The sequence below is a fragment of the Chlamydotis macqueenii genome, chromosome 9 (assembly GCF_036417535.1).
Source record: "Chlamydotis macqueenii isolate bChlMac1 chromosome 9, bChlMac1.mat, whole genome shotgun sequence".
NCBI lineage: Eukaryota > Metazoa > Chordata > Aves > Otidiformes > Otididae > Chlamydotis > Chlamydotis macqueenii.
The window spans coordinates 15,490,028-15,512,098 of NC_141564.1; the positions used below are offsets into that span (position 1 = coordinate 15,490,028).

A 22,071-nucleotide genomic window follows, 5' to 3' on the forward strand; every position below is an offset into this window, starting at 1 on the left:
AGGAGTCTTGTGGGTAATCATCTACACAGATTCCTGAGGGCTGAATACATCCCACATCTTCCAGTGAAAATTATAAGGGAAGCTCTTACTTAACTTTCAAATTATACTGGCATCCTTAAAAATATAGAAGGAGCCCATTTCTAGCCAGACACGACTTTTGGAGGAGCTGCTCAGAGCCCTCATGTGGTCCAGGGTGTTTTGCACTACCGACTGGCATGGCCATCATGTGCTGGCAGCGCGGCTGTGTGTTTGCATCTGCAGGGAGGGGGACGGCTGGCTGGCTATCAGCTGATAGAGGGACTTTTTGGAGAGAGTAGTGTGCTGAAATCCGTGTGATGCCAGCTCCTGTCTGTGATCTGGGCTGTTGTCCACTGGCACAGAGGGAAGAATCCCATCTACAAGGGATTTCTTGCCCAATGTTTAAAAACCCAGTTCTAGGGGTTTTGTTTTTTAGCGGGCGAGCCCACATTACATATTCTATGAATTTTTCCATGTTGAAAATGCTATTTCACACAACTTAGCTGTCATCAGAGTATGTTAGACAGAACTGAGTGTTTACACAGGGCAAAATCTGGCTCGGAGAGTGTTTTGCCATCAGCCAAATTGAAGGTTCAGTAAACACAAACACATTTCCCACCGCTTGCTCTGCAGATGAATCCTGTGATGGCTCAGTGTGTTTGAGATTTATGTGGGAAGTGTCCTTCCTGCTTGGAAGTGGTTTTGCAAGTCACTTTCTGTGAGTAATGCTCTGCTCCTCGTGCAGTGTTTGTTACCCCACCTCTGCGCTGAGGCGTATAATGCACAGCCAGAGACGTGTGAAAATCCTCATTCTTACCTGACCAGTTTAAGATGAGGATGTCAGAGAGGGAAGGAAGGAAGTTTCTCAGTCTAATTTGCTTTCTCAATGCAAAAGGGCCTTTCCAGGCTGGACGATGCTGTCAATCTGCTCGGCATGCACGTCTTACATAAAATACTGCCAGCGTGGCCCAAGTGAGAGATTTGTTAGGAAATCTCATTTCTCTCTTGGTTGATTGAAAGAATTTGTTCCATGAAGAATATTGAAGTGGTTTGTTCAGTTTGGTTTTAAATTTCCAAACATCTGCCACTTTCTGGAGGCTAATTCAACGTCTAGTCAGCTCTTTTGACCATGTACTTACTAATCTGCATGTGTTTGTGTACTGAAAAATTGCTTATTGGAATAATAAAAAAAAAAAAAAAACCAAACCCTTCATAAGTTTCCTTTCTCATGAGAAGCTTTCCCTGTGCCAATTCTCCAGATTTGTTCTGTTTTGGATTTGGGTCTACCAGAGCAACTGGTGAGTGACAGCACACAGCGAGGCGTGTTGGGGTGATGTGAGAGGAAGCGTCCAAAGCACATTGGAGACTCTCTGCATTTTGAAAATGGAGAAGACCTCTGAAAAGATGCATATGGAGTCTCTGGGAATGTATCAAATCTCCCTCACATCATAGTAGTAGCAAGGAGGGGAGACCAACACTATTTATCTTGAGTTGGAAGACAAGAAACTGGTAAACTCTTTGGAGAGCAGGGGATGGTGTGTTAATGATTTCAAAGGCTGCTTCACATCTTTGTCACTTGGTACCTATTCCCTGAACTTAACGCAGGCCTTTTCCTGCCATGTGTTTGCCTTGCTCTCTGATTTTAGTGTTTCTGCGGGGTCAGCGGGTGCCACTGTGGATCACAGACGGCTCAGGAATCTTTCTGCAAATTTGCGAGCCCATCAGCAGAGGGAAAATTACCTGATTAATTTCTCTGGAGAATTTATTCCTTTTCCATTTGCCATAATAAAATAGTTGAGACAAGGTCAAATGCTATTTATAGCCATCTCACTGCTATTTGCTTCTGATTGCCCGGGCAGTAAGCTCTGCATAGACACAACGAGATTAATCCTTTGTGACACCGAACCTTTTATTTCACTTATCTGTGCTTACCGACTCCAGAGCCACCCTGCGCTGCAGAGCCCGCTGCACTAAGCCTTTGATAGAGCACAGCAGCGGTGGAGCTATGGAAAAGTTTAAAAAAACCCAATATCTGTTTAGCAAACCAGGAGTTGTCTGAAGGTCTGAGACTTTGGTTTCTAGGTCAGCTGAATGGGTTGAAATTTTTTTTTCTCACACGCTCTGTTCCAGGCTCATGCACTCAGCAATTAATGGAGGTTATATACAAGTAGGTCCAGTCTTGGCATGGCAAGAAGCGCTGGGGTTTTGAGGGATCTGACACATCTTCCAGTCCATAAGCCTTACTTCTCCCACACCAAAAAATAAGTTTAAATTCAAAGTGTGTTTTATGTGCTGAAGATACCTTAATGTAGAAAGAGGTTGGATTACGACAGTCACACAGAATGTATGATAGTGGCCAATATGCGATATGTTCAATGAGATGGGAACTCATTGTCAAAAACAGTGTGGGGTCTTGATTATATCATGCCCTGTGTGCTCTTGTCTCAGGCAGCCAGAGTTGATACTGCTTTGGCTATGTTCTTGCTGAAGTCCTCTGCCTTTTGTACCTCTTTTACCCTTGTTTTTGCTGTGAAAACTTCAGAGTGAGCTGGGAGCACCTGCTCACCTGCAGATGTCCTGGCTACAGCTGCTTCCCCATAAACAGCACTGTGTCAGTGTTCAACGTGAGCCGAGCGCTGGTGGTACAGCGCACCGTGCCCCTGTCAGCAAGAGCAGACTCTAAAGCTGTGCGATGCTTGTCTCACAGACCTGGCACAACGCCTCTTCCGCTTCCCTATCCCCACTGCCAAGCACCAGAAGGCAAACTTTAAGGGCTGCAAATTTAGGGTCATGGTAGCTAAAACCACAGTGCCATTGTGTGATGTATCTCCTAGGGAAGGGACAAGGGGTTTATGCCAGCTTGCTGAGCATCTGGCATTAGAGGGGCTTTGGTCAGAATTCATTTGTCTGCAAATAGTGAGGGCAAGCACGAATTCAGAGCATGTGCCTGCATGTGGAGCTGAGCAAGGCTGAGCTGTTTTTGAGTGGGCATTGGTGATGAGGTGAATCCTCTGTGGTTTTGGTTGTTTTTTTTTTTTTTGTTGTTTTTTTTTGTTTGTATTTTCCAGCATCAAAACACAGAAGTGTTTAAATATTGTGTTTTCCCCTTCTTGCCTTTAGCTGTTGGCATGGTAAGATAACACGGACAGAGTGTTCCAGGGGCCCTCTCAGTGCTGGTGTTCTGATTTCGTGTGTCCTCTCTGGCTGAAGTACACAGGGTTTGGCACAAAGCTGCAGTGATAGCCCAGCGATCTCATTCCCGTGGGGTGAACAAGCAGACCTTAGAACACATACTAAGGTTGTGATTCTACAGTTATCACTTTTTCCTTGCTGATTTTCGTTCAGTACAAAGATCAAAATCCCGTCGTGTTATGTGCTTGCATATGTTTGTGGTCCCCGAGTTGCTTGCCGTCTAAATAAACAAAGTGATTACCCTATGGGGGAAATGCTATTATTTTTCTTGTTATTCATTTAAAACAACGGAAAATAAAGCACAAAGAAAACAAAGTGTTTTTTTTCCAATGGCTACACAGTGAGATTGCAACAGGGCCAGGAACTGAGTCCAGGTGTCCTGAGTCCCAGCCCAGACCTTTAAATACTAAAATATCCTTCTCCTTGTGAATTCAGTGTTTTGGCAAAAGTTTCCCCAGAGCGTTTCATAATTAATGTCAGTGCTAGTCTCTGAATGTGTCTTACCAGTTAGGAATTTGCTTTTATATACACCCATCCACTTAAAAGCTCCCCCAAATTTAGCAGCTGTTGGCTTCTTTGTGTTACTTGAATGTTTCTAAGGCAAATATGGGACATGATAAATTGAAAAGTGTTGAGCTGAAATGTTCTACTTTGAGTCCACTTAGCAAAATCCAAAGGTCATCTCTGCTGTGAAGAGCCGGCAGGACTAGATACAGTATGAGCCTTCTTTTGAATACGGGAAAGGGATTTTCTGTTGTGTCTAGAAATCAGACTCTTCCTATCTCACAGAGGTGGATTTTATCCAGGAAGAACCAAGCCCATCCTAGGATCTGTGGCAGTTTATGAAAGCTTTCCGAAAAGGAGCTAGAATCAAAGGAAAAAAAGAACATCCCAAAACAGACTATTGCAGCTTGTGTCTCGAGGCACCAGTTCCCCGGCTGAGATGCATTTGGTCCCTTTTAGGTCTGCATACACAGGAGATGAGATGCTCTGGTTGGTCCTTTATCCTGTATCAGATGCTGTCCAGCTGCAATGAGCTTTTCCAGAATGGGATTATGTTGAGACAAGCTTTTTCAGGATGGAATATGTGTTTCTGAATAGGAATGTATCTTTTTTTTTTTTTTTTAAAGTATTTCTACACTGAAGGAGTTTAGGGTTTTTTGGTGCTATCTGGAAAAGAATTCTTATAGTTGTTTTGCTCGCCTGCCGGGAAGCCAAGGAGTTATGCTGGAGAGGGGTGTCCTTAGGAAAACTCCAAGTGAAGGACTGGAATAGATCTTGTTTATGCAGTTAAAAGCTGGCTTCCCTGCATACGTTGTCAGCAGAGAGCTAATCCTGAAAAACTTTTGAAGTTTACACAAGGCAGATTTTTTGCGTTTCTGTGGGCACTGCAACACAGTGGTGCTTTGCTGTTCAAAGGGCAGATCTGGGCAGTAGGCTGAGATGCCATCTGACCAGAGCTTTCATCTTCATTTCAGAGGTATTCACGCGTGCTGCTTTGGCCAGCTCTGCCCTGGCCTTTCTGGGAACCAGACAAGCAATTTTGGCTGTGGCGGAGCAGCAGAGCAGCAAACGGGGTTTCGGAGAGCGCCCGCCTGGCATCGGTCTGGCTCACGGTGATGGCTGGGCTCTTCATGTATCTGGGCACCTGCTTTCAAAAGGTCTCCATGCTCCAGCGAGCAACGTTGAAAGTGTGTCTGGAACACTCCCTTGATATAAAAGTGCTAATTTCACAAGTCCCCTGGTAGATTTGGGTGTCTGCTCCCATTCAATGTCTCCCTATCGGAGTCACCCAGCATCCCTGACAAGCTCAGCTGGTGATTTCCAACAGTCATGATGTCTCCAGTTGCCACCAGTTTGACTCGCTGTACCCAGCTTGTTTGCTCTGCAGACTGTGTTTGCACTCGTCCTAATCTAAACAGCCCAGATGAAAGCGCTGGGCACTCCTCTGGGGGAATCACTGCGTGCCAGGAGGCTTGGTGTGTGTCCCACTGTGCTCCACATCTTCCCCGCTTCCCTTGCCTTTGAGCTGGGCTCCCGATCACTGTTATCTATTGATTGCCTCTTTTTAATGGAAAAATTGTTTTCAGAAGCTTGCTGCACTTTCTAATTCCACCTTGTTTTGAGGAAAAGCCAAAGGAAACTAGTTACAGTATTTTTTTAAATATTTGCCACTTGGAAATTTTGTTTGAGAGTGGAGATTCAAAGCGCATCGGCTGCGTCCTTCGCAGCCCAAACATGCTCCCTCCACGCTGCCCTTAGAGAAGGTTATTTCACAAAAATAATGTGTGCACTCACCCTGTATTTTCCCGAGTCTTGCCAAGCTTTATGTGCAGCAGGAAAGGAGGCCTCATTCTGCCAGTTAAACAGCTGGGGTATTTTATTGATGCTGGCAGACAGCTCCACTTTCCAAATAGGAGCAGATTTGCAGAGTGATTTGGTGTGGGCTTGGTGCATCCAGAGGGGGTTCTCCTTGTCCAACGGAATCGAACCTGTCGCTCTTGCCCCATTCCAGCTATTCCTGCTCAGAGTAGTGTTTGTCATAAAAAATGACTTTTTTTTTGCCATGCTGTTGCTGCAGCCAAGTGCCCTGAGCAAATCCTTTGCATTTTTCCACTTAGTATTTCACCATGAAACTTTCACAAGCCGCGCGTGCAAAACCATAAGGTATGCAATACCATAAGGTATACATCCCTCAAGGAGGAGGCCCCATGATTTCACCCAGATGTCAATCCCACTTGGTTCACCAGGAGTTCATGTGTTATCAGATGTGTATTTGAATTTTAAAGATGGTTGCGAACACTTCTGTGGAGGTACCAAGCAACCTGCTGACGAGGTGGCTGCTCAGACAATTGACAGTTCAGACACATCTCTGAAGATAATAATGTGTCAGAGATTAAACTAGTTATCATAAGCCTGGTTGGTCATGAGTGTTTGTATGATCTCTCTGAGCTCCTGAGAAATGCAGAGTACTAGGCATTTCACTGCAGATGTGTCCCACGGGGCCTGACTCTGCACCTTGCTGGCACTCAGTGGTCTTGGCTTTCTTTCAGGAGCAAGTGCAGTAGCCATGGAAGTGGCCTTTCTCCTGCTAAGTCATGCAGATGTTTCACCTGAACATCTGTCCTGTTCCCTGAGCTGCTGGCAGCTCCTGTGGGTGTGTTTAGCACTAGCATTTCTGTTTGTTTATGAGGCTTTCTCTAGGGTGAAACTGATGTCTGGTCTCAGTTCTGAATCTCCAGATCCAACATAACTTGAAATACCAAGATAAAACTCCTCTTTATCTTTGCCACTATCTGCAGGGTCTGGCCTTTTGCAGCTATACGTAGCTGAGCTTAATAAATGGTCCTAAGTCCCCATTTACAAGCAGAAGCCCTTAACCTGGACATAGCTCAGCTTCCAAGGCTTGTAGAGAGAGCAGTCTCAACAGCTGCTTTCCCCTCCTCTCTCCATCTCATATCTCACGACAGCATCTCTCTCCACCTGGGACAGTGCAGGGGGTTGGAGTAGCTGAGTTCAGAGGATGTGCATCTGGAAAATAGGCTGGACCCCATCACCAATAGACCACGTTACAGAGAGATAAGTGCCCCATCTCTGGGTTTTCATTTCATTTCAGCTGTTTTCTTTAGCCTTTGCATTCAGGTTTTCCTTGGTTATCCCATCATTGCCCAGGACTGTGGTGTTGAAAGGGTGTCAGAGGGTGCAGCACAAACTGCTGTGTTCACTACATCACCAGCTCACTTGGTCTTTCTCATCTTGTTACAGCTGAACAAGCTGGAGGAGGCAGCAAATGCAGCTCACACCTTCTTCATGGCAAACCCTGAGCACATGGAGATACAGCAGGACATTGAGAACTACAAGACTACGGCAGGAAAGGTCAGCTTGATTGACTGGGAGGCCAAGCAGCACATGGTGAGTCTGAGCTAAAGAGGTGCCCAGGTTATGTGTCAGGCAGTCTGGAGAGAAGAGATTTAGGAGGCTGAGAAAGCATCATCTATGAACGGGAAGACTCTTACCAAGGTCCATATTACAATACAGCAAAACAAGCTCTTCCTTTCAGTGCTCTCCTTCAAGATAACCCAACTCCTGCTTTTTCAAGACACTCTCTGCTCTTTGTTTGATGGCTACATCCTTAACGTGGCCTCTCTCTTCAGGTAATTCTGGGGTCATCCATGGTGGTGAACACGCACCAGCAGGCAGCTTTGATGAATGATGTTTCCATAGACACTGATGGACAGATTTTGGCTTATGTGTGTTTCTTTCGAGCTGGATTCTCCCACCTGGGCAGGGTACACGCACATGAGTGGCTGTGCTGATGAGGTTGCAGGGTCGCAGGCAGGAGGGTAACAGCTTTTTTCCACCTCTCCAAAGCAAAAATCCAACACAAATGCCAAGGCCACCCCCAGCTTTTTGATTTCACAACACCCAAGGAGTGGCCATTTGGTGTAATTAATGAAGATGCTCATTCTAACACAGATCTGCCTGAGTCAAAAGCTCTCTTCTCCCTTGACATTCAGTATAGTTGTTAGGTAGGAGGGTAAAAACAAAGAAAAGAAATGATTTTTCGCATAATGCCTAACCCAGCAGTGGTGCTGAGGATTCTGTGATCTAAGCAGCATAGTCTGTTCACGGTCTTGTCTTCTGCCTACCTACTTTGCAGGAGGACTACAGTGCTGGAGTAAGGCACTATGACAAGGAGGAGTACGAGTTGGCCATTGACTTCTTTGAGCGCGCACTGAAAGGATACTACTCCGAGGATGAAGATTGCCAGATCATGTGTGAGGGACCACAGAGATTTGAGGAGCACGAGTACCTGGAATATAAAGCTGGCCTCTACGAAGCTATTGCAGGTGAGATCTTTTTGCGTCTTTAGGGTTCTCATCCTTGGCCTTGCAATGTTTTTAATTATTGAGTTTGGGCCTTTGGCTGGATTTGGTGAAGTGTCTTCATTTCCATCACTGCTGCTGGTGAGTAATGCCGCAGGAGGCACTTGGAAGGCCAGATAATGCAAATCCAGAGGACAGGGAACCAGAGCATCTCATTTTGGTCCTGAATAGAAGCTAGGCTAGAATAATTTCATTTCCAGATGTGTGGAGCATTTGCACTTTCCATAGGAGCTAGAAGTAAAGGAGCTTTAACATAAACTGCCTTGGATTCCCCCGTATGCGGTCTCACATAACTCACTGGAATCTAGATGTTGCTGGCCTTTGTTTATGTTTTCCCTGTTTTTCAGTGCATATGAAGAGAGCAGCAGAGTCCTCTTGGCCATGCTCCAGATGGCCAGGAAATTTGCCAAAAAGACTCAGAACATAGATTTCTTCCCCGTCCAAAGGGATGGATTTATCATTAGTAAAGGCCCACGTAATTATGATCTTCGCTGAAATCTCTGGAGAGAATTGAACATTGCTATGTAATCTTTAGATTTGCATTTGTAGCTTTAAGCCAGAGGGGATTAAAATGGTTCATTCTCAGTAGAAATGAGATTACATTTAATTAGTCATAAGGGAAAGAAGAGCAATAAATTAACATTTGTTTGGTGACAGAAATCTTATTTATGTACTCATGGTCTTGGAGTTGCATCAAGCTCTGGAGTTTTGCTGCTTGTGTGGAAAATACTTCACTCAGATGCAGATTGTTTTTTGTGTTTGCATAATACTGTTTGTGTGAGACAGGAAATCTAATTGAAATGACCAAGATGAGAAACCACCAACATACCGGATGGGAAGCTGCCTTTGTTGAGTTTATTTACACATGCAAAAAATACGAGGACTGTTGTAAGGGCTGACTTGGTACCAGTACAACTGATCATGGACCAGAACAACAAGGGCCATATCAACCCCTCCAAGAGAGCAGCCTTCAGTGGCAAAGGAAACCCACCTTCCTTCTTACAGAAGGCTGCTGCTCATCGAGCAGGTTTTAGTCTCTTTTAAATTGTTTCTGGTCTGCGCAAGTCGAGTTGCAGCCCAAGCGAGCAGAGACAGTGTTTCTGTGCTGGATGGTGTGAAATGCAGACATGACCATGGTGTGGTGGTCCTCAGCCCAGCATGTCACCTGGGAACGGGAACAAGCCAAATGGTCTCTGTAAGCACGGTGACTTGACTTGGCCAGATGTGCCTGGGAATAACAGCTCCAAAACCCAGGGCTGTTCAGGCACCCAAAGAAACAGGGAAGTGAGAGCACATGAAGGGAAATAAGCTATGTAGTGCAACTGCTTTCCTATAGGGAACTGAATGGTTCGTTATGGGACAGCATAATTCAGTGTTTTCCCCTGGACCAAGGGCACTCAGCCCCAGATGTTTCAGCAGGGAATGGGAACGCTAATACACCAAGAAAAGAGAGGTTGAGTTTCTTCAAAACTCATTTCTCTTTTCAGTCCCAGGCTGGTTTGCTGTGCTGCTGCATGGGGTTGAAACGCCCTCACCTCACCACTCCAGGGACAGATGTGTTCCAGTGAATTGATTCCAGTCTATATAGCCTGTTTCTAGGGCACCTTGACAGTGCCAAGAAAAAGCTTTTCAGTGATGGATTATTCCAGGTCTAGGATGCTTAAATAGGTTTAAACTACAACAAAATTATTTATGTCATTTTCCTTCTTGCTTCCCTTAGTGTAATACCCTGGATGTGTATGGTGAATCAGATAACCACTCAGACTACCTGCCCAGAGCAAATGGGGACTGTTTTGAATTTCCACGTGATTTCATCGCAAATTCCTCAGGCTGTTTTTTTGGCAGCTCTGAGAAATGCTTTGGTAGCTGAGCACATGTTTTTTCTCAAGCCTGTGTTTGTTTCTTAAGATTTTTAATGGTGTACAGAGACAGAGCAAGTAAGTAGATTTGTAAGTACATTGCAGCAAAGGCTCCAAACTGGAATCAGATGTCAGCGTTGGCTTCAAAATTGTGCAGCTGATACAACGCCTATATTGTGGACTCTCACCGATTAAGAAACCTTGCTAATGGCAGATGTTTACCACGTGCTTGTGTTTCCCTGGGAGATATCTCATCTTTGAGAAGCAGCAGACATGGGGGTTTTGCTGCCAATTTTTGCACCTTAGACCTTTCAGGGACACAGTGCAGGCACCTTGCTCAGCTGTGCTTGAAATCTGCACCAGCCCCTGTTGTCTAAATCAACCTGTGCCCTCGGGAGCTGTCCTGCTGCAGAAAGAAGAGAATTAAAGATGAGCTGAAGGGAGGGAGTGTGGAGGTGGCTTTCATGTGGCAGGACACGTGGCCACTCTGTCTTCACACGTCTGCTTGCTTTGTGGGTGTCCTTGCCTTGGTTTGGCTCTTGGGGTTGAGGAGCTACCTGCCACCTGCATGTCCAAGCAGCAGGTCCTGGCACCCAAAAGAGATGCTCAGGCTCCCTCTACAGTTGACAGAAGGAGAAAGAAATTTCTCAAGGGGGCAAAAACGTGACTGCAACTCTCCATTGGCTTTGGGAAGGATCCTCAGCTCTTTCTGTAGGTGTGCAGTAGCCTGCTGGACCAGAGCAGCATGAGTTGCATGTCCTTTAGCTGGGGAGATTTAACCTCTGTCTGCCCTCGTCTCAGCACCATCACCATCCTTCTCAGTTCAGACCATTGTCATCTTTTCTTGACAGATCACTACATGCAAGTCCTGGCTTGCAAGCATGACTGTGTCCGAGAACTCGCCACGCGTTCAGGCCGTATCTCACCCATCGAAAATTTCCTTCCCCTCCATTACGACTACTTGCAGTTTGCCTATTACAGAGGTAAAGGTTGTCTTTCTGTTCCTTATAATGCTTGCTGAGTTTTGTTATGTTTTGTGCAAGTCTGAATTGCTTCATGTGAAAATCAGGATATTTCTCCATGATGCCTGTGCTACAGTGATGTGGTGTCATGGTCTGAAAGAGTCAGGAAGTAAACGACATTGGAAATTGTCTCTTCAAAAGTCCTTTTCCTTTCAGGTTGACTGAAATGCAATTAAATAGTTTTGTTAAAGTGTTTTAAATCATCAGTTAGGTTTTAAAAGCCCAACCTTTAGCTTAAACATTATTATTCTTTAAATAAATTATACTTTTTTTAAGGTACTTTCATTTGCCTTTTGATATTAAAGTCCTGGGGAGTTACGTTTCACATTTTCTGAAATCAATTGATACACTTTTTAAGTTAATAGCTTATCCCAAGATGTCAATTTTGGCTAATTGTCAAGTGTTTTAAGATTCACAGTAAAGCTGCAGAAGTTGGTAGGATTGCAAAGTATCAGGAGTTGGCAGTGCTGTAAAATACTGCCCGTCATGTGGTCCTGTATGGCATTTTATTATGTTCTGTTACACAAAAGAAAATCTGGGCAGAATTGTGCTGTCTCAGGCTTGTGCTAAGAGCTCTTTCCTGAAAAGGGCAGAAGGTAGAAGGGTCAAAATCGCTGCTCAGATCTAAAGCTTCTTCATTAATCAATGAAATGGGAAGAAAGCTGGAGGAGTCAGCAGTTTTTTGTGTGTGGTGTGTAGGCTTTTTTATTCCTCTGTCTAGTTAGAAGTTCAATGTGGTGGGTGAAACCCCCAGGGATGCTAAACAGAAGAGAGGCAGTTTGCTGCTGGACAGCATCCGTATCCTGTCCATCTGGTTGGATCTAGTTTGGATACCATCCGGCCTGTGCGTGACAGCAGAGAAGTCGTGTCTCTGTGCCTCAATTTCCCTGTGCCTCAATTTCCCTGTCAGTGAAATGGAGCGTTTAAGACGAAATTGCATCAAAAGCCTTGTAAAGTGCTGGGCTCACCCTTCAGCTGATGGAGAGCTCAGGCTCTGCCCTCCCTCTCTGCAGGCTCCCCTCCTCGGCTCTGCCCCGCCATGCTCTGTGTGAGCCCCCGGCACCGCCGGCGGGACTGTGTCCCCCTCTGCCCCCCCTGACAACTGTTGTGTTGCCTCCCAGTCGGTGACTACGTAAAAGCCCTGGAGTGTGCCAAGTCCTACCTCCTCTTCCACCCGGACGATGAAGATGTCTTGGAGAACGCAGGTTATTACGAGGGCCTCTTGGAAGGTATGGTGGATCCAGACACCATCAAACCCAGAAAGGTGAGAGCGAGTGTCACATAAGAGCCCTTGGTGGAAGGCTTTAACAAAAGCATCAACTTGACAGCTTTCCCACAGTGGGACCACTTTGAAAACCGATGCGGAGATGCTGGACTTGCTAGCAATGCTAATTGTGAGGGTGCAAGTCCAGAGTCACTGGTGTGGGGGAGAAACTGGAGGGCAGGATCTTTAAATGGGGCTTCAGTTTAGCTAAACCCAAGCGAGGACAGGGAAGGCGATGACCGAGTGTCTCAACAACATAAACCCTCCCCTCGTTCAGTGCTCCGGAGGAGGAATGCAATGAAGCACTAACCAGAGGGCAACCTCCCTTAAGAGAGGGCTGAGAAATATTTTCCCAAGGGGAGGCTGCGATGTTGTCTTTACTCTCAAGTCACTGAGCTTGGAGTTCAATGTTCAGCCTGTTCTGAAGGGCGCAGCTTTGCTATCACAGAGTTAGGCTGGGGTCAAACAACCAAATGCTGTGTGTTCAGTCACCCGGCAGCACAGGCAGCACAGCTCCAGTCTGGGCAGCCTTTATCTGTGTCCCTGGGGTGGCCTTTCTCAAGATGCAGAAGAGAAGTTCCTCCCGTCCCATCACAGCCCTGCTGAGGCTCATTCCCCTTGTGCCATAAGCAGAGGGTAAGCAGGAATTGGATTTTCCATCTCCTTGGGGATTCCTTATTTGCAGGAAAATCAAGCTGAATTTGGTAAAATGCTTAAAAAAAACCAAAAAACAAAAAAAACCCCAAAAAATATTTCTCCTTGCAAAGTGACTCTAGGAAAAAACCTGAAGTTAACAAAAAAAAAAAATCATTGTTTTCAGTGTTTTGAAGTTTTCTGTAAAAATAATTAATTGATTTTTGCCTTCTAGAGTAATTTTCTAGGAGAAAACCTAGTATTTTGTTTACAATTTTTTCACTGAAAATAAAGCCCTCTGATGGATGATTTCCAGCTGGCTGTGCTTTGTGGTTCCTATCCCAGCGCCCTGCGTGCATCCCAGGCTGCGATGCTGCAGCCCACTCACCGCTGGGCTGTGGGCTCTGTGCTGCAGGTGGGGAACTGAGGCACAGCTCAGCCTGCGTCCCTGCTCCGCCGGCCTGAACCTGCCTCCTGTTCTGTAGCTGGGGCGTCCCTGGCCAGCCTCTTGCCCAGATATCTAGAGGCTTTCCAAGGTGCTCAGCACTCTCTGCCAGCTATGGGCATGTATTTTGGGGATCCAGCCTTCCTGAACGAGTTGCTGAACACCTCCCCTTCTGTGATGTGGTGAGCGGCTCAGCCCTGTGTCCAGGGTTGCTCTAAGGCATTGCCCAACATCCCTCGCCCCATAGGAGTCTGCGGTGTTGCGTAAAAAGCAAACCCCACTTGAAGCAGGGGTGCATTGACTGTGTCTTGTGAAAGCTACACGTGCAACTACTCCTCTTTTCCTCTTCTTTTCAGGAAGCAAAGACGCTGCTGCGGCGCCATAAGCTGGAGTCTCACCTCTTGCAGGTGGCTGCGGCTGGCCTCGGATACAGCTACACGGAGCCGGTAATGCCTGGGTCTGCTATGGCAAGCACCTGTAGGAGTTCACAGCTATAAGACCAGCTTCCCTTTCTGTCCTGTAAAGCGAGTCCCGTGTAGGTGACTCAGGAGCTGGGGCTTGGCCCAGTTTGTTCCCTATGGGAAAATTATGATGGCAAAGCAAGGGAGGCAGCCGTTCCTGGGGTGAAGGGGAAGCAGACACAGCCTAATCCTGATGTGCTGTTTGGCTGTGTCTCAGCCACTGCCATGGTGGTGGGGTGGGACAGAGGAGGCTGGGCAAGCTGGCGTCTTTCTGTACTCATCATACGATGCCAGTTTGGGCCTGGGGTAAATTTTCCATTTGGTCACCCCAGGCCATTGCCTGAAGTTGTGTGGGGTGGCCACACACCAGAGAGGCTGGCTGATGTCCCTGGATGCAAGGCAGAGCAGGCAGCTCCCTAGCTTCAATGGGAGTATTAAATTGAGAAGGACAATGTCTCTCTTTTCCCGCAGAACTACTGGAACAGGTACGGCGCCCGCCAGGATGAGCACAGGTGAGCCACTGCTGCCCCGCCTGCACCTGCGGCTTCACCGGTCCCCACAGTGGGGCTGTGTCAGGGACATGATGTGATGGGGTACCAGCCTGCCACTTGGGGGGGTCCTGCCCATCCACCCCAAGACACCATTGTGGTTGAATTAGGTCCCTTTGCCTCTTACCATCACAAGCATTCCCACAAGCACCTTATTTTAGCCGAGTGCCTCAAAATCAGCAAGAGTCTAGAGGGAACTTGGTCAATGAGGCAAGTGGTGCTGTTCAGGTTTAGTTGGTGTCTGTGCTTTGCTGGTGGAAACCATTATTCTATTACCAGAAAAAACCCACATTTTTCCATGGGACAGAGTATAGGCTTGTACAGCTGTGATATTTGTACAAAGTACCAGCATACCCATTTTTTTTTTCATCTATTGGTTATACCAAGGAGTGCAAAACAGCACAATTCCCTGGGGAATTGGAGACCTGTGGCTTGATATTCCTTTTCTCTCTTGCTCCTCAGTGTCCCTTCAAGTATTAGCAGTGAACCTGAGGATGGGCCCCGGCTGTCCCTGACAAAGAAACCCACGTCAAAACCAGATCGAGAGTTGAAGGAGGGTAAGTCTGATGAAGATGTTTCAACAAAATCAGAAGGTTTTTTCCTATTACTAGAGACTACAGACTGCAAAGGCTGTGAACTGAGCAATGAGGGCCAATCTTGCCTGAGAGGGTTGAAGTTTTCTTTAAGAGACAGAGAAGTCTTTGATGGTGCCATAGCATTTCTTGGTCTGTGGATCCCACCAGCATTACTCTGCTCTTGGACTTGCTTTTCCCATCTGCTGAGCTGCTCAGCGCAGATCCCCAAGATGCAGGGCTGGGAGGCTTGTTCCTCCTCACTGTGGGGAAGGTGGCAGCAACAAACAGGAGTCTTTCCCCCAGGTGCTTTTAAGATTTAAATGTTCCCTGTTGTCCAGGCTGCAGAAGGATGGATACTGGAGGCATTAGGTTTTGGGAACTCCAGTCCTGATGCTTTGCTAAGCGCACTGAATCACACCATATTAACAACCATTTCTGTTTCTGTGATTTTATGTCTTGACTTACATAAGATCACTTGGTTTTAAAGCCTTTCAGCAGAGACTTCAACTGATTTCAGCACATTCTTGACAGCCACAGAAGATACCATAATGTCTTCTGCTAAAGACAAGGTTTCCCCCTTAACAATTTTGAAAAACTGTATTGTGGCCAAGTACCAAAGTGTGCTCCTTACTGCAAAACAACGGGATCTCAAGCCAGGATGTATCTTGTGTGTCTAGTGGGCCAGCTCCACAGCAGCAGGCAATTAAACCTCTCTGTAAGGCAATGGATGGTCACGCTTTTGCAGGAATTTAGAATTATGGAATCATAGAATAGTTTGGGTTGGAAAGGAACTTTTCACGGCCCACGTTGTCTCCAGCCAGCTGCTCAGTGTCTTGTTCAGAGTATTGTTATCCCTTCTGTCCTGTGGAAAATGCCACAGGAAGGTCTTGAAGACCTTGCTTAAGCCAAGAGCTGGCTGATTTATATTTATTGACATGTTTGCCTTCTATAACCAAATAATTTCAAAGTGCATCTTTCTCTGTTTTTTTCTCCTTCTGTCTATCCTTTTATTCTGGTTTAGTTGCAGAATATTTTCAGGTTTACAAAGAAAACTGAAACTGTTCAAAAAGAAAACGGGATTTTGTCTATCCAACTGCTTCCTTTCTCTGTTGTCTTTTTTCTTTCTCTCTTTTCACTTAGAAGAGAGAAGGCCAAAAGAGAAAAAAAGGAAGTCCATTTTAATTTTGTATTCTTCTTCTATACTTCTCTCCTTCCCCTTTTCCTCCTTTCCACCCATTCCTTCTCTCCCAGAGGTCCACAGAATTCCCAATGTCTTTGGGATGTTTTTCACAGAGTATACACACAGGAAACGGGTCTCTCTCTGCTGATGCTCAGAAGTGGTGGGGGCAAGGAAGGAGCACAGTGCCAGTATGGGACAAAGGTTCACAGCACAGGGCAGCCCCTGCTAATTCCCTGGAAATAACAGAAGAAACTGGGGAAGTGGTGAGTGCTGCCTTCCAGGTTCATCCCTCATGTGCTTACAGCTGGAGAACTCAGCCCTGAGTTGGAGTGTGCCAGGAGTTTGGATTCGAGAGTCCTGTTTCTGATCCAGCTGCGTTTATAATAAATGCTGTTACTGAGCGACTAGAACAGCAAAGTGAACATGAGGAACATCTCTTTCTGTTTGCAAGAAACCTAACTCTTCAGAAATAAAGTCGTGGACTAGTGACAGGGCTCTACCCTCAGGGTTACATGTCCTCTGTACACCAAGGAGAACTTCCAAAAACACAGTGTGCCCCAACAGACAAGAAAAGTAGCAATTATAAAATTAGTGTAGCAGAATTTTCCTTGTGTCACATGGTAAGAAGAGCTCTGCAGCTCTTTCCTCTGTTTTATTGTGGCTCTGTGACAATGGATAGTTTTTCCCATTATTTAGATTTGTTTCACTTTCCTCCTGGAGAAACAGCTGGTTTGGGTTTTTATTATTGCTACCATTTCTTTCATTTGCTCTCATTTAGGAGGTGAGGGGAATAGGCTTCAGAAGATGTTTTTCTGATCAGGCAAATTTGATGGGGATGTATCCAAACTTCTTGTAAAGAGCTGATCTCTCTCTTCTCCTTGCCCTTTCACTCAGCACATGTCAGTGACCAGGTGGAGGGTCAGCAGTGTGCAAGCCCAGCCATGGTGATATTCCTGTCCCAGGGATGCTACCTGGGACCCCAAAACAGCCAAGCCACTGGCTGCTGGCAGGCAGAGAAAGACACAGCTCAGAGGTGGGGAGCGAGGGATGGCAGGGACGGCCATGGCCTTTGCCTCTGTGGAGGAGGGTTGTCCTCAGGGTCCTCCAACTTGCCCACTCCCAGCCTCCCTTCTTGGTGGAGCACAAGTGATGCTTGCTGCAAGCTTAGCACCGTGCCAGGTTTTCTACGTAGGTGAAAGACAAAAAAAAACCCCACTGATGACAGTTGCAGAGAGTTTGCATGCCAAGCTGGCAAAAGCCACACAGCGCAAATGCAGTGGAGACTTACAGCCTCCGTTGATTTGGCTGCTGGGCAGGAGAGCCAGGTTAGCTGGTGTCTGTCTCTCTCATCGTATTCTGTAGGTTTGAGCATTTTAAGCCTGTGGTCCCTGCATTTGCAAGGCAGCTGATGAGAAGGTGTAAAATGCTGATGCTCTTGCAGCAAATTGACTTCATCTCTGGGTGTTTCCCATGCTTCCGTTTCTTTTGTTGCTGATGTTGAGGCCAAGCTCTTTCCCTGGCAACATACCTGGGTGTCTTCAGCTGGCTCTCGGGCATGGTAGATGTCAATGAGGACAGGGCATGTTCAGCAGGGTCGTTCTGTGCCTCTCTTTCCATCAGGGGGCCCGCTTCTCTACAGCGATGTAAAGTTTGTCTACAACTCGCAGCAGCTGAACGGCACCCAGCGGGTGCTACTGGATAACGTCATCTCGGAGGAGCAGTGCCGAGAGCTTCACAGGGTGGCCAGTGTGAGTAGGCAACACTCCGGGGGGGACGTGACTGCCACCTGGGCTGAGTGCCTGCTGCCCTCCCCAGCATTTGGCTTGTGAGAGCTGAATGTGTGATCGGCCTCTGGAGAGGCTCTAGGCTTGCACCTGGGATGCTGAGATGCCCACAGAGAGCAGTCAGACACCTATGCCCATAACACACCCATCACTGCAGTGCAGGAATTGCTGCTCCATCTTGGGCCGTTCTTAGAAACATGCTGCAAGACAGAGCCCTTGCAGAAATAGCTCTTTGCCCAGTGTTATACACAACACCAAAGGATGCTTATCCACAAGCCTGGTGGAACCTTCTCATCCATCAGCAACTGAGCGTGGGGAGGGACTGAGGCTGCCTGAATGTCCCCAGTCAGGAGATGGGCAGTGTTTTCCAGCATCTCAGAATGGACTGTGCTCATGGAGAGTTGCAGCACCTTCCCACCCAGCTCACCTGTCCTGGTTAATACAGTCTTGGGGTATTTGGGGAGGAGGGTCCCAGGTACTTCCATTTCAGCTCCCTCTCTCCTCCAGTGAACCAGTTCACTGCTCACCCATGTTTGTGTTTTTCAGGGGATCATGTTGGCTGGAGATGGTTACAGGGGCAAAACCTCCCCCCACACCCCAAATGAGAGATTTGAAGGAGCCACTGTGCTCAAAGCCCTCAAGGTACATCTCCTTCCCTCCTCCTCTTCCATACACTCCCTCTCAGCTGGCACATGGTGCTGACCCTCTCTCACCCCTTCTCCTTGCCCAGTACGGCTATGAGGGCCGCGTCCCGCTGAAGAGTGCCCGGCTCTTCTACGACATCAGCGAGAAGGCTCGCAGGATTGTCGAATCCTACTTTATGCTGAACTCCACACTCTACTTCTCCTACACCCACCTGGTGTGCCGCACCGCCCTCTCTGGTGAGGGCTTGGGGGGGCCGGCGGTGGGGCAGGGCTGGGAGGATGGGAGGGGTTCAGCCCCCCGTGAGGGAGTTATGAGCAGGGGACCCAAGCCTGAGAGTAGCTCTATTTTGCCTGATGCTTAAACTGGTGGCTGAAGGCTGGGCAAAGTCACCGTCCCCACAGCAGCAAAGGGTGGGCACTACTGTCCCAAAGAAGCTCATTTCTGGGATGTCTCTTGTTTTTCATGTGTCCAACTCTTCCTCTTTTCTCCTCTCTTCCTCTTTTCTCCTCTCACTGTCCCTTCTCCTTTCCATCCCCCCAGCTCTCCATCTCACTTCCCTGCAGTAAGGAACAAGCAGAGTTGTGCAGATCTGAGTCTTCAGATGTTGCCTGTTCTCCCCAACCTTTCCTTTCCTCCTCTCACCTGTGCGCACCTCCTGCAGTGGGGTCGAGGCAGGCTCTGCTCCATGACCGACCCCACAGAACATGGCATTTCCATCTCATCCATCTTCTTCCCCCTTCCTCCACATGGTCCTGCCTAGGCCAGCAGGAGAGGAGGAACGATCTGAGTCACCCCATCCATGCTGACAACTGCCTCTTGGACCCCGAGGCCAACGAGTGCTGGAAGGAGCCTCCTGCCTACACCTTTCGGGATTACAGGTAGGTAGGAAGGTGGGGGGCTGCTGCTGGGGACCCTCCCCAAGACAGGACATCCTGTTCCACAGGCGGTAAGCCCTAAAGCTGCTACATCCCAGCCATGGAAGACGTGAGATGCAGCAGGTGGTTTCTGGTGGCAGCAAGCATCGTGGCTAAGCTTCAAGCCAGAGTTTAACTGTAATGTCTCTGTAATATTTTAGGGTTCGGAGATGCCAGCTGTGACCCTCGGGGCTATGCCTCTGTCAGGTGTTTTTGGTGAAGAATGGGAGGGTGAGAGCTGGTAGGATTCACAGGACATTTTGAGAATTGTCCCCTGGCTGATGAGAGATCAGCTGGTTCTCAGTTGTGGCTCCGAAGTGGGGGCAGTTTGGGTGGCCCTGAGCAGTCCCACAGCAGGACTACCCCTGCCCAGCAGCACCCCCACAACATCTCAGTGGAGCGATGCAGGGTCTGCCCCAGAGGCAGGGGTCAGCCCTGAGCCCTCCTTGCTGCTCCCCTCACAGGAGTCTCCTGCTTCTTCCCCCAGTGCCCTCCTGTACATGAATGCAGATTTTGAAGGAGGCGAATTCATTTTCACCGAGATGGATGCCAAAACTGTGACGGTGAGTCGGTGCTGTGAACCAAACACCGTTCCTCAGTAGCCCTGTGCTGAGGCTCCTACCTTGCAAAGTGCCCATATGAAATCCTGCTGGCAGAGGTGCACAGACCTTCTGTGCCCTGCCCTGGGGCTGTAGGGAGCAGGAAACCTACAGATTAGAGGGATGGCTAAGAGTTGTCCCTACTTGGAGGACTGCTGAGCTCCCACCCCATCTTGTGGCCAAATGTGAAGTGATGCCTCTGTACATGTGCAGTGCCTGGCCCAGAGCAGGTCACGGTGGTGGACATCAGTGCCTGAGAGGGATGGGGCTCAAGCACAAGCCCCTACCTCTGCATGGGGCCATTCAGGAGGCTGGGCACCCCCTCTGTGGTTGAACAGAGCATCTGGGCACCATGCCGGGGCTCTGAAATCCAGTAGATGATGGAGGGCAGATTGCATCTACCCAAGATCAGTGCCAGAAGGTTGATCTGGTTGGCACTTCTGCCTCTGAGGTCCTGCAGGATACCTGTTGTGGACTCAGCAGAGAGAAGAAAGAGATGTTTCACAGCCCGTGCTAGGGTTAGCCTGAGCCTCCCTGGAGTTACATTGTGGCCCTGTTTTGCCATAGGTGGTGACCTGCAGGCTTTGCAAGTACTCCATGCCACCATGTCATTTTTGCATGACATCTGTGCAGCAGGACCGAGCCTCACACCTCCCTATTCACCCCACATATTTTTACAGCCATGCCCAGAGCTCTGCATGTCCTCCAGACTGGCTTACTGGGTCCTGGGGTGATGCAGAGAGATAACCAGTAAGATCCCAGGGCCTGAACCATGCTGAGCCCAGACATGGCCAGTGTGTACGGCCATGCTGCTCGTTGCCACCCTAGTGTCACCTGTTTTCCCACAGGCCTCCATCAAGCCCAAGTGCGGGCGAATGATCAGCTTCTCGTCGGGCGGCGAGAACCCCCATGGGGTGAAGGCAGTTACCAAAGGCCAGCGGTGCGCTGTGGCTCTCTGGTTCACCTTGGACCCACTTTACAGAGAGCTGGTGAGTCCCTCCATCGCCACGCGAGGGGCATTGGGGGATACTCAGCATCCTGGAGGAACCTGAACCATCTCCAGCCTCCAGTCGCAGCACATCTATTTCCCCCCACATCACACTCCCTGCAGCAGCGTTCCCATCTGATGCACCACGGGGACATGAGCTGGTGCCCCAGGACCAAATGGTTTTCCCTGCCAGCCATGCTCCGGGGCATCCATCACCCTGGGCCTGTGGGGTGCTGTGTCGGGGTGCGGGAGGGCGGTGAACAGGGCTGGGCTGGCCATTTCTGACACCTAGTGGCAACAAACTGATGAACGGGGAAATCCTCCACAGCCATCTGCTGCTTGGAGGCCAGTGATGTGCAGCTGCTGGTAGGTCCTCACAGGTGGTTTGGCAGCCTGAAGTCCATGGGTCTGGGCACCCGGATGCCTTGGGAGATCTGGGCTGTGGTGTCTTTCACCAGGCAACCTCCAGATTCTGTTCTAAAAGCCTGCTGTAGTGGCCCCCATCTCCCTCCAATAGCAATTCTGACGTGTGGAGGGGACATCAGCCCTGCCTGGGGAGCTGGAGGTCCACGTCAAGCAGAGGGGACAGGAGGTGGGTACGCTGTGGCAGTGGCTGTTGGGGAAGTGTGATCAGGGAACAACAACACATCAGCTCTGCTCCATCCATTGCAGCCCTTGGAGGAAGGAGGGAATTAGATATTGAAGTGCAAAGTGATTTGATTAATTTTGCCCAGCAAATCCTCAGCACAAGTCCTAGGCTGTCCCCTGTCCTCCTGACTGTACTGCTGGTCCTTGGATGAACTACTTGCTGTGAGTGCTCCCGGCTGAGCCATGCAGTTGGAGAAGGTCCAGAGGAGGGCCACGAAGATGATAAAAGGGCTGGAGCACCTTTCCTATGAGGACAGGCTGAGAGAGTTGGGGCTGTTCAGCCTGGAGAAAAGGAGGCTCCGGGGAGACCTGATAGCGGTCTTCCAGTACCTCAAGGGGGGGTCTACAAGAAAGATGGGGACAGGCTGTTTAGTAGGGCCTGTTGCGATAGGACGAGAGGTAATGGTTTT

At 48.3% G+C, this 22,071-nt stretch overlaps 1 protein-coding gene across 2 annotated transcripts in view; it reads left to right on the forward strand.

Annotated features, from left to right (window-relative positions):
* The window catches only part of P3H2 (prolyl 3-hydroxylase 2), a 71,888-nt gene that overhangs the window by 47,617 nt on the left and 2,200 nt on the right, over nucleotides 1-22,071 (forward strand). The window contains exons 2-14 of one of the 2 annotated variants that reach the window (XM_086754369.1): nucleotides 6,976-7,122; nucleotides 7,871-8,060; nucleotides 10,807-10,938; nucleotides 12,099-12,241; nucleotides 13,676-13,765; nucleotides 14,252-14,292; nucleotides 14,791-14,885; nucleotides 17,704-17,831; nucleotides 18,414-18,509; nucleotides 18,598-18,748; nucleotides 19,273-19,390; nucleotides 19,914-19,989; nucleotides 20,874-21,014. In XM_086754369.1, the coding sequence (XP_086610495.1) occupies nucleotides 6,976-7,122; nucleotides 7,871-8,060; nucleotides 10,807-10,938; nucleotides 12,099-12,241; nucleotides 13,676-13,765; nucleotides 14,252-14,292; nucleotides 14,791-14,885; nucleotides 17,704-17,831; nucleotides 18,414-18,509; nucleotides 18,598-18,748; nucleotides 19,273-19,390; nucleotides 19,914-19,989; nucleotides 20,874-21,014 (1,548 nt within the window). Of the gene's footprint in view, nucleotides 1-6,975; nucleotides 7,123-7,870; nucleotides 8,061-10,806; nucleotides 10,939-12,098; nucleotides 12,242-13,675; nucleotides 13,766-14,251; nucleotides 14,293-14,790; nucleotides 14,886-17,703; nucleotides 17,832-18,413; nucleotides 18,510-18,597; nucleotides 18,749-19,052; nucleotides 19,222-19,272; nucleotides 19,391-19,913; nucleotides 19,990-20,873; nucleotides 21,015-22,071 lie in introns of those variants that run through there. The other variant, XM_086754370.1, reaches the window with a different exon arrangement.